General features: G+C 43.2%; 1 protein-coding gene across 4 annotated transcripts in view; it reads right to left on the bottom strand.

The window, feature by feature from the left end:
- Positions 1-14,360, bottom strand: part of DAAM2 (dishevelled associated activator of morphogenesis 2) — a 243,607-nt gene that overhangs the window by 121,600 nt on the left and 107,647 nt on the right. For all 4 annotated transcript variants that reach the window (XM_084623282.1, XM_084623281.1, XM_084623284.1 and 1 more), the window contains exon 3: positions 4,956-5,045. In XM_084623282.1, coding sequence (XP_084479408.1) covers positions 4,956-5,045 — 90 coding nt within the window. The remainder of the gene's footprint in view (positions 1-4,955; positions 5,046-14,360) is intronic.

The following is a 14,360-nucleotide window of genomic DNA, read 5'->3' as shown; positions in this document are numbered from 1 at the left end:
GACGGGGGACAGGGAGGGAAAAGCAAAATACATCAGATAATTGAGAGTATTTGCAGCATAATTAAAGGACATCTGGCATCCTGACCTTGTTTCAGTTAACAGGGCATTTCAGATACCCAGAGTTTGGATAACAGATATTGCACTGTACGTGCAATATAAAGATTTTCCACTGTGCGGCCCCTTTAACTCCAGAGGTCTTCAGAATTTTTATATCAAATCTACTGCCTTAAAAAAGTGTAATGTAGTGAATCCAACCAACATATTAAATACATTAAAGTCTGCAACTTCCTGCCAAAGCTGGCTGGTCCAGGAGATGGAATGTGTGGTTCTCTAAGATGACTACAAATAGATCTTCTCCCACTAGAGCTGAGAAAGCCAGATGAGTCTGCCAGCAAAAACGTAAGGCAGACATTAATCACAGGCGCCTGCACCTTCTCTCCACGTGCAAGCTCTATGCACCAGCAGGAAGGATAATGGAAGCCACCAAAACAGAATAGGCGTATGGAATTCTCAGAGCCGAAAAAGTTCTTCGGTGCTTCCTGGATTACTACTAGCATTCAGATACTAATACCTTATTCATCATCAACAACTTTTCCTGGGCAATAGGTTTCAGAAGAGAGCTGCCCATATGCAAAAACATCTTTTTTTTGGCTTGAGGGTTTTTTTGTTTTAAAATTCCATTGTAATTTTAGTGCCAAGGAAAGGGTCCGAATTGACAACCACAGGTACCAAAGTGGTCAATGTATTCACAGAAAAAAATATGTTGCAGGCAGCAGCAGGGAAAATATGATCTTAGTTGGGTCATCTGCAGACTTTGAATCTGGACTCTTCAGTGCTAAAAGCGAGAGAGTCTACTGTTTGAGGCCACTTTATTGTCAGATATAATCACAATGTTATCCTCTTATGTGGACCAGCCTCCAGAAGACAAAAACCGAAGATCTCCTGGTGCGACTAATACAAGCTTAAGGAGTAACACACACCAAAGCTGTTTTTTCTAGGCATTTCTCTTTAACCAACATGTGCTAGATCATCAGGAAAATGCTTTTTCTTTCTTTCTTGTGGACCAGCAATAATATCCAGTACTCTACTCCTGGAAGTCAGTCTCTCTCTCACACACACACACAGGTTTCCCAAAGGTGAAGAAAAAAATCCAGCCATCTCTCCCTACCCCCTATTTTTCTAGTGACAGGAGCCTGTGGGAATTAATGTAGATATCAGCTACAAGCCCTTATCCTTCTATCATAGAATCACAGACCTTAAGGTCAGAAGGGACCATTATGATCATCTAGTCTGACATCCTGCACAATGCAGGCCACAGAATCTCACCCACCCACTCCTTAAACCCCTAACCTATGTCCGAGCTACTGAAGTCCTCGGATCATGGTTTAAAGACTTCAAGGTGCAGAGAATTCTCCAGCAAGTGACCTGTGCCCCACGCCCCATGCTGCAGAGGAAGGCGAAAAAACCGCAGGGCCTCTGCCAGTCTGCTCTGAAGGAAAATTCCTTCCCAACCCCAAATATGGTGATCAGCTAAACCCTGAGCATATGGGCAAGACTCACCAGCCAGACACCCAGGAAAGAATTCTCTGTAGTAACTCAGATCCCACCCCATCTAACATCCCATCACAGGCCATTGGGCATATCTACCACTAATAGTCAAAGATCAATTAATTGCCAAAATTAGGCTATCCCATCATATCATCCCCTCCATAAATGTATCAAGCTTAGTCTTGAAGCCAGATGTCTTTTGCCCCCACTGCTCCCCTTGGAAGGCTGTTCCAGAACTTCACTCCTCTGATGGTTAGAAACCTTCGTCTAATTTCAAGTCTAAGCTTCCTGATGGCCAGTTTATATTCATTTGTTCGTGTGTCTACATTGGTACTGAGCTTAAATAATTCTTCTCCCTCCATGGTATTTATCCCTCTGATATATTTATAGGGAGCAATCATATCTCCCCTCAGCCTTCTTTTGATCAGGCTAACAAGCCAAGCTCTTTGAGTCTCCTTTCACAAAACAGGTTTTCCATTCCTCGGATCATCCTAGTAGCCCTTCTCTGTACCTGTTCCATGTTTAAATTCAAACTGGGAGACCAGAACTGCACCCAATATTCCAGATGAGGTCTCACCAGTGCCTTGTATAACTCTACTACCACCACCTTATCTGTGCTGGAAATACCTTTCCTGATGCCTCCCAAGATCACATTAGCTTTTTTCACAGCCATAATCACGTTGGCAGCTCATAGTCATCCTGTGATTAGCCAATACTCTGAGGTCCTTCTCCTCTTCTGTTATTTCCAACTGATGCGTCCCCAATTTATAACAAAAACTCTTGTTATTAATCCCTAAATGCATGACCTTGCACTTTTCACTATTAAATTTCATCCTATTACTATTAATCCTGTTTACAAGGTCATCCAGATCTTCCATGTCTGATATCCTGGTCCTTCTCTGTATTGGAAATACCTCCTAGCTTTGTGTCATCCACAAACTTGATTAGCACATTCCCACTTTTTGTGCCAAGATCAGTAATAAAAAGATTAAATAAGATTGGTCCCAAAACCGATCCTTGAGGAACTCCACTAGTAACCTCCTTCCAGCCTGACATTTCACCTTTCAGTGTGACCTCTTGTAGTCTCCCCTTTAACCAGTTCCTTATCCACCTTTCAATTTTCATATTGACCCCCATGTTTTCCATTTTAGCTAATAATCCCCCATGTGGAACCTTATCAAATGCCTACTGAAATACAGGTAAATTAGATCTACTGCGTTTCCTTTGTCTAAAAAAATCTGTTACCTTCTCAAAGAAGGAGATCAGGTCGGTTTGGCACAATCTATCTTTTGTAAAGCCATGTTGTATTTTGTCCCAATTACCATTGACCTCAATGTCCTTAATTACTTTCTCCTTCAAAATTTTTTTCCAAGGCCTTGCATACTACAGATGTCAAACTAACAGGCCTGTAGTTATCCAGATCTCTTCCCCCACGCCCTTTTCTTAAAAATAGGAACTATGTTAGCAATTCTCCAGTCATACGGTACAAGCCCTGAGTTTACAGATTCATTAAAAATTCTTGCTAATGGGCTTGCAATTTCATGCGCCAGTTCCTTTAATATTCTTGGATGAAGATTATTATTCAGTCCCATTAAACTTTTCGAGTTTGGCTTCTACCTCGGATGTGGTAATCTCTACCTCCATATCCTCATTCCCATTTGTCATCCTACCATTATCCCTAAGCTCCTCATTAAAGACTGAGGCAAAGTATTTGTTTAGATATTGGGCCATGCCTAGATTATCCTTAACCTCCACTCCATCCTCAGTGTTAAGCGGTCCCACTTCTTTCTTTGTTTTCCTTCTCATTTATATGGCTATAGAACCTTTTACTATTGGTTTTAATTCTCTTTGCAAGGTCCAACTCTACATGGCTTTTGGCCTTTCTCACTTTATCCCTACATGTTCTGACCTCAATAAGGTAGCTTTCCTTGCTAATCCCTCCCATCTTCCACTCCTTGTGGGCTTTCTGCTTTTTCTTAATTACCTCTCTGAGATGCTTGATCATCCAGCTTGGTCTACAACTCCTGCCTATGAATTTTCTCTTTCTTGGGATGCAGGCTTCTGATAGTTTCTGCAGCTTTGACTTGAAGTAATTCCAGGTCTCCTCCGCCTTTAGATCCACAAGTTCTTCAATCCAATCCACTTCCCTAACTAATTTCCTTAATTCTTTAAAATTAGCCCTTTTGAAATCAAAAACCCTAGTCACAGATCTATTTTAGTTTATTCTTCCATTTAGTTTGAACTGAATTAGCTCATGATCGCTCGAACCAAGGTTGTCCCCTACAACCATTTCTTCTATGAGGTCCTCACTACTCACCAAAAGCAAATCTAAAATGACATCCACTCTTGTTGGTTCAGCAACTACTTGGTGAAGGAATCCATCAGCTACCGTATCCAGGAAAATCTGAGCCCTATTATTATTACTAGCACTTGTCCTCCAGTCTATATCTGGGAAGTTAAAGTCTTCCATGATCACACAATTCCTATTAGTATTTACTTCATTAAAAACATTAAAGAGGGCTCTATCCATATCCAGATTGGATCCCGGCGGTCTATACCACACCCCAAGCACTATCCCAGGGGAAGCTCTAGTAGCTTTCTTCCCCAATGTGATTTTTGCCCAGACAGACTCTTATCCATTCCATCACTTCTTATTTCTTTACTGTCTACCTCATCATTGATATGCAAATGCTACTCCACCACCTTTGCCTTTATTTCTGTCTTTCCTAAACAGCACAAACCCTTCAATACCCATACTCCAGTCATGACTACTATTCCACCAGGTTTCTGTTATCCCTCTAATATCTGGATTCACTTCCTGCACCAGTAGCTCTTGTTCCTCCAGTAGTCTCTCTCTTTGACAGCAATTTCAAAACCTTCCTGTTTATTTGAATGAGGAAGTTACCCCTAGAAACTCACATTAACTGATCTCTGTCAAATGGGATATACGCTGCTTTCTACTTGCTCTGGAGGGCCCTGAGATATCAAACTTTACAACAGCAACATAATTACATATATATTAAGATATCTTTAGAGGTTCCAAAAAATGTATTATCCACTCTGAGCCTTCTATGATTAGATTCATGGTAACTAAAGTAATAAAAGATTTTTAAAATTCTATAAAACACTTCCAAAATAGTTTTTTTCTGTAACATACATAGCATATGCACAATTCATGATTGTGTGGTAAGGCATAAAGGCTTTACCGGTTTCTGGATGCCCTTCATAAATCACTTGTGCTTTCACTACTCATAAGAAAGCTGTCCCGAATTCATGCCAATAAAGCCTTTTTACCACTCCACCACATATTCTGTGTAGATCTAGATGGTTAAACACTCTACACACACGTACGTAGTTAATTACACACAGTTTATTATTTAGCACTTAAATCAATCAAAAGATAGTACCTTCTTTTTGCTGCAGTAAATCTGCCACTTCTTCTCTGGCGGGAGTGCAAACATAGCCTCTCTGTTCTTATCTGTGAGATCCAGTTCATCCTGGGATTGTTAAATGAAACATACACAGTCAGATGCATTGATACCTGCCAATACTGTGGGAAGAACATGCATCAAGCACACCCCACACCCTCAATTAAAGAAGCAGAGGACCTAGTGTCTCCCTGTAATGAGAGATCTCTGTAAAGATTTGTATTGCCTGTATCCCCTTCACCACTGATTTACGTTCACATTCTGCTACAGGTTCCCCCAGTTAGAGCAGAACAGACCCAGGAAGGTGACGAGCAACCAGTGTGACTTCCCTTGCGAATTATCATTATACTTGTGCTCACCCCGGTGGGAGCAATCACTGTATTTGATGATTAAGAAGGGATACATCCTGATAGGTGACATGTCATGAAAGAGTTGAAGTGAAAAAACCTCAATTCTCTGGCTAAAATAAGGCAGACACTAAACTTTCTCTGAGAAGTCTATATAGAGTCAATGCACCTCCTTCCAGGCCCAAAATACCAACCTGGATCCTGCCTACCGGCAGCCCAGCCCTGCCAATATACTTCAGGACTGACCTGCACCAACCCCCAAAAGAACAACCCCAGAAACTGCCAGCAATGCCAAACTATTGATTTTTAAGCCAGCTTTGAACTCTTCAGGGCAGGGACTGTCTTTTACTGTGTACGTTAAGCACTTAGCAAAATGGGGCTCCAATCTCCGTTGAAGTCCTTAGAGTTCTGGTTGGATATAAATAATATTCTGTAGAGCACACCAACATATTTTGCTTTGTTTGGTCCATCTGAGCTGATCACACAAAACAAGTGGCAGAAGGACTTGCTTGAACAAGAGTAAGAGCACACGTGTGTGGTACAAAGACCATCCACTCCTGTCTTACACAGTTTCAAACAATGTTTCAGCCAGATTTTTTTTGGTAATATTATATTATATTTATTTGAAGGAGAAAGTGTTCAGGAGTCCTATAACAAGATGACATTGTGAGGGCTAACAGAACTGTAAATGCAGCACCCATGCTACTCTCGCCCAATGCAGGGACAATACCTCTAACTCAGTCCCACAATGGCTCATTTGGAAAGCTTTCAGGGCTGGGAAACTTGTGAAAACAGTGAGCTAAATTGCATACTGAGCCTGGTAGTGGCTGCTGACAGATTTAAAAGGTCCACAGAGACTTTAGCAGCAGAAAGGTACAAAAGAAATGCAAACAGTAACAAGGCTAGGTCACTGCCAGCAGCAGAAGGTAGAATAAGCTGGGGGATTTTTATTCTTTTCAAAAATGTTTAAAGGAAAAAAAAAAAAGGTTAGCTGTGCATGAAGAGCACAAGCCATGTGGAAATGTTTAGGGTGAGTTTCCAACCAAGGGGGCAGCCAAGTGAGACAAGGAGTTCTATAAGTTCCAACCAGAATCATATTCTTGGGTGGAGAGGGAGAGAGTAACTACACGTAAGGTCGTAAGACCAGCAAAGGAATGCTGTTGGAGGTCAAGTGTGTGGGACGAGTGGGAGGATCAGGGAGGAAATCAGAGTTTCCAGGTTTGGAAGAAGAGCTACTAGGGCTGCAATACACGTGAAGTGAGCTGGCCAGTCTTAGCTAAGTCCTTAGAAAATCAACACTGCGAGAAACTGGAGGCAAAGAAGATACAGTAGGAGCTCTGTTACGAAGCTTAATTCATATACAAGAGCAAGTTGAGAGATAACTAGTTCTGTGTGGTTTTCACAGAAGCTCCCCCAATACCATACTGAATGACAGCACTCTCAACCAATAAAAAAAGACAAGATAATGAGTATTCTGATATATGATATGATTAAGTGAGCATACCCTGAGGGCAGGATGCTGTAACTTCGCCACCTCTGAAAGTTGCTGAACCCCTTTTGTGGGTGTTGCATGCATCAGGCATAGATTCATAGATAAGGCCTCAAGGGACCATTATGGTTATCTAGTTTGACCTCCTGGCCAAAGTGCATGATGCCGTCTTTGCCCCACCTAGCGTTCTGCCATTTAATTATATATTTTGCATCCTTATAGAACAGATAGATGATGGGATGGTAGAAGATGCAATGGAAAAAAGCATGCACATGCAGGCAGCCCTCTTTACTGCAACCTAAAATAAGCAAACAAAACAGTAAGAGTCATTGCCCTCACTACAATCTTAATGATTCAGGACATAACTTGATCAGCTGACGATCAGGAAGGAATCTGCTTCCACTGAACAGCAGTTAGAGAGGGTGGGCTAATCCTTCCTCTGAAACCACCAGCATTGACCACTGTCAGCAGGCCAATCCTGGACTCCAGGCTCACAGCCCAAATGGCAAGGTTGCAAGTGGGGGCACCTCCAAAGTGGAGGAGGAAAACCTCCCCTACTGGACACAGAACAGCAGCAGAGCCAACCACTGGCTTTCAATGCAGTGTGCAGTCACTCCTGTGGCAGCTGTGCTCTCCTTCAGTGAGGGAGGAAAGCCAGTGAAATTGCACAGTCATGGATATATCAGCCTTGCTTACCTTCCTCCCCTTGCCCAGCCACTCATGTTGAGGCACACCTTGTTCTCTAAAGGTTCTCAAAATCCTGCCTTTCTCTACCCCTTTCTGCAGTGGCAGCGTGAAGGACTTCTAGGACTACAAAGGAAAGCATGGGACCTGACCCAGAAATAAGACACTGGACCACATGAACCATTTGCCTGTTCTAATATGGAATTCTCATGGAAGCCACCTTAAGAATCTCACTGCCTGAGAGCATGGCCATAACAAGCACCTCAGGCTCTGAAGAGATTTCAGAAGGGTATATCTAATGTGCTCGTGAACACATCACACCCGCCTGTTTTCAGATTGGCCCTAGTCATCGAGCGAGACTGCTCGCTCTAATGTGAGTGCAGTGAGGAAAAAGGGACCAAAAAGGAGGTGGTGGGAGAGTGCAGAAGTAGTACGGACCTTGAATAGCATCATCTAGACCAGGGACAGAGCTAGGTTAGGAAGCCCTCATGCCTGGATGCCCAGGGAGCATGTGGGAAGAAGAGAGGTTCTGTTAGAGGGTTTTTTCCTCTCCCCTTTGTTCTATCTGTTGTGGTGATTTCTCTAGAGAAATGTAGTAACTGTTCTTCTATGTCTTGGATGGAGGGCTCGGTTCCAGAGGTTCATGCCAACAGGCTCCTGTACACCACAGTTCAGCTGCCTGGCTCTCACAAGCACTTCAAGCTGCAAGTGCTCCAGTGAAATACAGATTAAAGAGACATTTGCCAGAATGGCCTCAAGGAGATGTTTAAAAAAAAAAAAGTCCCGTTACTATTCCTTACACTGCACTCAGTTTTCCATTTCCTTTTTTATTTTTACTTACTGAGGGTGGGATACATTCAGTTAATTTCCCTTTTATGTGGGCCCTTTTTTACGGACAGACTGAATTTTGATGATACAACATTAAAACATATTGGAGCTGGATTTGAGGTTCAAATATTTCCAGTCCAGTTCTCTACGCCAAAGGGGAAGATGGCCTGCATTCAAAATGGCTGCAACCCAGGAAAACAAGAGGGAGAGAAGAGGAGGAATGGGCAGGGAACATAAAACAGTTTTTTGTAGGATTAAAAACCATACTATGTCCCATGATTTGGGGAACAGTCAAATTGTGAATGCTGGACCTGGTGCTTGGCAGCCATTGTGTTTGATATCATCATAAGTCCAGCACAAGCAGAACAAAAGGAAACGTTTCACCAATAAAAGGCAGCACCTCTCTGCAAAAGTGTTACATTAAATGAATACAGGAAAAATAATATGGGAGAAAATTAAAATACCCCATGGTTATCTTGAAGAAGCTGGCTGCATATTAAGGACTGTTTAGGAATCCCTTCACCCATCCCCAGGTGGAACGTCGTAGGGCCCAGTAACTCTGCCCATCAGTGCTTTTTAGGACAGGAAGAATAATTCATTCAATTGGAACTGTAGGGTTTAGATGGGAAGAATTTCATATACTCTGAAACGGTGATCCTAATAAACTCCTGTGAGGTGTGTTGGGACTGTAACAATACTGTGTGTGGAATCCCTTCAGTGCAGCAGGGCTCTTCTTTTAGATAAAGTTCTTTGCTACTTATGCAGATTTTTCTACTAACCCTTCTGAATGTGCATGGGAAGGACTTGACATGGTGTACATGGACTGACATGGAAGAGAATTACCAAAATGTACCCCTCCTGCATTTTTGGCCATTATCTGTTCCCCATAGGATTCCAGATGAGTTAAACTGCGATTTGCAAGGTCTTATTACATTGGTACAGTCCAATACAAGATCCTCTTCCTCACTGAATTCAAATTAGTTTGTACCAGTATTGGACTAAGGCCAATCCTGAATTTTTATAGATTTTAAGGCCAGAAGGGCTTTTATGACTATTTAATATGACCACCTGCATAAGCACAGGCCATAGGTTTCACGCAATGATTCCTGAATCCAAAAATCTCAAACAGTTCCGCCCGTTGTGCATTGTCACAACCTACACTGCAACCTCTTTGGGGAAGGACAGTCTTTTTACCACATATGTACAGTGCCTAGCATACTCGAGTCCTGATCCTTGACTGGTGTCAATAAATGCTATTTCAATATAAATAACCCTGATAATAAATTGGATTGAGGGTGATACTTCTGCATTGCTTGCAGTTGTCTTAGACACCTTCGCTTTGATGACAGAAGATCTCTTAAATTTGACCAGAAGATCTCAAGCTCTGTACTTAAAACTTCTCTACACTCAGGGCTTGTCTACACTTACTGGGGGAATCAACACACAGTGATCGATGCATTGGTGGTCGATTTAGCAGGTCTAGTGAAGACCCACTAAATCAACCGCAGATCACTCCCCCATTGACATAGCGTAGCGTGGACCCTGCGGTAAGTAGATCTAAGTACGTCAACTTCAGCTATGTTATTCACGTAGCTGAAGTCGCTTAACTTAGATCGATCTCCCCCCGTAAACGAGGCCTCAGATGGACACTGCAGCTCTGTATGTTTAGCATTTCCAACCTTAGGTGGCACGAGACTAGGACATGTCCTCTGTACAGAATTCCACCCCAGGCAGTAAGTTCATCTCTACAGTCCTAGTATGTTTTTATGCGAGGCGATTTCTGGACTTTTTCTGCTGACTATCCATCTAATTCTTGCTCAGGGCCTTGTAAGTTGGATCATTTTGTGTTTCTCATTTGAGCTTGTCAGATTTTGCTTCAGAAAGGGGTAGTAGTGTTATATGTACTTCAACCTCCTCTTCCTGCAGCTCCTGGCTTCCCCTGTTTAGAGGTGCTCTTGAAAGCATGCCTACTAGAAGCAGCTCCTTTCCAGGTCTGTATTTTACTTTTGCAATGTCGTGATCATTCTCTGAAGTCTTGGTGGTACTTTGCTCAATAGTTTCTGTAAGACGGCTTACAAAGGTTTATAGTCTTGTTTCTGCCTCGGTTGATTTCGGCCTGCAAACAAACATACTTGTGAACCCACTCTCAACCAAAAATGATTGCCAGCATTTCTTTTCCAATCTGAGCATGGTTTTGTTACATTTTAGTCAGTGCTTAGGATGACCTGGTTGTTCATCTTGCAAAAGGACAACCAGCCCTCAACCTCTAAGAACTTTCACAACAAAGATTATGGGGCCAAATTCTCTGATGGTGTAGGTTGACATCACTGAACTGAGAATTCAATTCTTACTCTTTTTTGGTAAATTCAAAACAGGAAGATAGAGATTGCCATACCGGATCAGACCAGTGGTTCATCTGATCCAGTGTCCTGTCTCCAACAGTGACCAGTGCCAAATGTTTCAAAGGAGAGCTCAGAAACCCTGCAGCAGAAAGTTTTTGAATAAGCTGTCCCCAGCCTGAGCTGTTCCTGCCTGAGCTACAGAGTGGCTGGTGCCCTGAAGCAGGTGAATGTCTCCTCCCTTCCAAAATATTTCCATACTAGTACTAGGGACTTTGTTTTTTAAATTCTGCAAAGCTTTTTTCTTGCTGGTCACTCCAGCCTCATTTGGCACTTTTCCACAAGCTGCATTCTAATCAGAACATGCAACTAAGAGAAACTAGGGATGAATTTGCTTAATTATGTTAGTATGCCCATAGCATTCTGTAAGGTCTCCTTGTTTCAGGGTCCTTCTCTTTGGAAAATCATCATCACCTTTATTGCAAATAAATCTGGTCCCAGTGGTTTGTTGATATTAGTATTGTGACATTCTGCCTATGTGCATGCATTTTATAGTTGAACACTCCCCACGTGCACACCCTCTCATTCATGCTTCCTACCCCTTTCCTCTCTCATACACACACGCTTTTTCATTTCCCTTTACCCCTCCTCTCTCATTGTCCCGTTATCTCTGTCCCACACAGAAAACAGGCTCTCTCACACACTGTCTTTCCAATTTCACAAGCACCAAGTTTATCTTAGTTACAAAGATCACAGTGTAACCCCCTCTTCTGACCTCTTCCCCACTGCCAACCTTGGCTCAGAGGTGGCTGGGCCTGCAGAGGATGTGCCAAATGCTTTGCACTGGGATCCCAATTCCATGGCACACCAGACCAGAGCTGTTAACATGTAGATTTATCACATAATCAGAAGAAGGGCCAATAAAAATTCCAAGCCTCTGACACTCCCAAATGGGATGGCAGAGCCTTGGTCCCGACCAAAAAAATTGCCCCTCACGCTGGGTTTATTTTGTAAAAGATAAACACGGATTCTAACATATCATAGGATCCGATCCAGTGTCCTTTGGCCCTGGCACCCTGAGGGGCCAAAGGAGGGTTTGAGCTGGGGAGGTGGTGGGGTAAGAAATGTTGAAATGCAACCCAAGCCAAATCAGATAAAAAGCCTTGTGTCTTTGGGATTGGAGAGGGAGGAGAAGCAGCAGAGAGAGAGAGAGAGAGAGAGAGAGAGAGAGGAAGGGGGGTTGTCAGCAGCATAGTGTGATCCTTTCCAATACAGGATCCAACCCAGCGTAATTGTTATGGTGTTAACAAGTGAACTGAGTGAGACCACATTGCTAACATGTGATTTATATTGCCTGACAGCTACATTTTGTTATGAGAAACAATCCCAGGAACCTTTAATTTTTTCAGCCCCCATTCGCTGTGCCAGCCCCATCTTGGCAAACTACAAATGGGTTACACTGATGTCGTTCACATTCTGTCTGCACTTCTCCCTGCTGAAGAGAAAGAAAAAGCGAGAGAAGCCCCATCAAAGGCTCACACAATCAGCAGTCCTGAAAGCCACTTCAGGGCCATCCAGGAGGGGATGAATAAAATAATCCCTCTTCGGATCTCAGTCCTGCCACACATAGCTATGAAATCATAGAAGTCAGAAATAGGCAAGATTTATTAGATCATTTTGTCCATCTCCAGGGGACAGTATAGGACTGTTCCTCCACAGTGTATTTTCCAGTGCTTTGTCCAATCTAGTTTGTCACACTGACAAATCAGAAGCAGTGTGCTAGAGAAATCCATGCTTGGAACATAAAGAGTCTGGCAGGATGCGTTGAAAATTGACAACTGAGTTTTCACTGAAAGAGATTAAGTTAACTCCACAAGCTGGCTGGTGTTAGCTCAACATAATGCAAGAGAGAGATTCCATTCACCGAGCTCCACAGCAGGGAAACAGTCGACAAGTATTACCTGGTGGATGTTCATACTCAACAGCACCCCCATCACCCACACAGGTGTGGGTCTCTGCTTTCCCGCATGCACAGGAGACACATTCCATCTCCCACATGTGCAAGTACTATGTGGCCTTAGTGCTTCACTAACCCATGTGAATGACTCCTCCACCTCGTCTTAAACCCTTGTCATCAACAGCAGCGTCTTTAAGGTACAAAAGAATAAACTCACTTGTGGGAGGAGATTAGGGAAGAAGCATTGTTTTCTGTTTGAGTGCCTGAAAGCAATGGGATGTGTGTTTGTGAACTCATTAACAAAGCAAATCTGTGCTTCCATACCTTTATGTGCATACTAATATGCATACAATATGCATATGTGTATGCCTTGAGCGTCTGTGTCAGCCCTATGCACATAATATCCATGTACTACATATGGTACATGCCTGCACGCGTGTACACTGATGTCTTACATGTACATGCATGTGTTGTGTGAACATGTATGTCGAATGCGAAGAGGCACATCTAAGTCTGTAACTGTCAGTGGACTGACATAGATAAGACACTTGAGTGTGGCTCTCACTGTAACTCTGAAATGTAGATTCCTATAGGTTCCTCTGCCCGTCTCGCAAGTGACGGTTATCCGCACTGGTTATCCTCTCACTTCAACCAGTGCAAATCAGAACTAACTTCATTTAAGTCAACTGTGCTACACTTGTGTGAAATTGGTGTACACAGAGGAGAATCTGGGCCTGGGTGTTTTTCTTCTTCCCTGCCACCTCGACTGGCTGTCTACTCCCAAAGCTCAGGACTAGAGCAGAGATCTCATCTGCCAAGGAGAAAGCAAAAAGAAAAGGAGTACTTGTGGCACCTTAGAGACTAACCAATTTATTTGAGCATAAGCTTTCGTGAGCTACAGCTCACTTCATCGGATGCATACTGTGGAAAGTGTAGAAGCTCTTTTATACACACAAAGCGCAAGTAGAGTAGGGGCATTGTTCTAAGTCAGCCATAAAAATGTTGGCATACTGTGGGGCCATGCGGGTACCCATAGGTTTACATTGTCCCCAAATGTAAAATAGTTATGGGTAAGGACAAAGTCACAAAGTTCAGCCACCAGGTTTGCCGTGACGTTATTGGGGATATTGTTCCTGACGGCTTGTAGTCCATCTTTGTGTGGAACATTGGTGTAGAGGGCTTCTACATCCATAGTGGCCAGGATGGTGTTTTCAGGAAGATCACCGATGGATTGTAGTTTCTTCAGGAAGTCGGTGGTGTCTCGAAGATAGCTGGGAGTGCTGGTAGCGTAGGGCTTGAGGAGGGAGTCTACATAGCCAGACAATCCTGCTGTCAGGGTGCCAATGCCTGAGATGGAGCGCCCAGGATTTCCAGGTTTATGGATCTTGGGTAGTAGACAGAATATCCCAGGTCGGGGTTCCAGGGGTGTGTCTGTGCGGATTTGATCTTGTGCTTTTTCAGGGAGTTTCTTGAGCAAATGCTGTAGTTTCTTTTGGTAACTCTCAGTGCACGTCGGCGGAAGCACTCTATGTAGAAGTCCAGTCTGCTGTTTTGACCTTCAGCAATGTATATCTTCAGATCAGTGGCACTGCTATGGGTACCCGCATGGCCCTACAGTATGTCAACATTTTTATGGCTGACTTAGAACAACGCTTCCTCAGCTCTCGTCCCCTAACGCCCCTACTCTACTTGTGCTATATTGATGACATCTTCATCATCTGGACCCATGGAAAAGAAGCC

This window comes from Lepidochelys olivacea (assembly GCF_965140295.1).
Source record: "Lepidochelys olivacea isolate rLepOli2 genome assembly, chromosome: 3".
Lineage (NCBI taxonomy): Eukaryota > Metazoa > Chordata > Testudines > Cheloniidae > Lepidochelys > Lepidochelys olivacea.
Note: the sequence above shows the minus strand (reverse complement) of the source record. Positions and strands in the feature narration are given on the sequence as shown.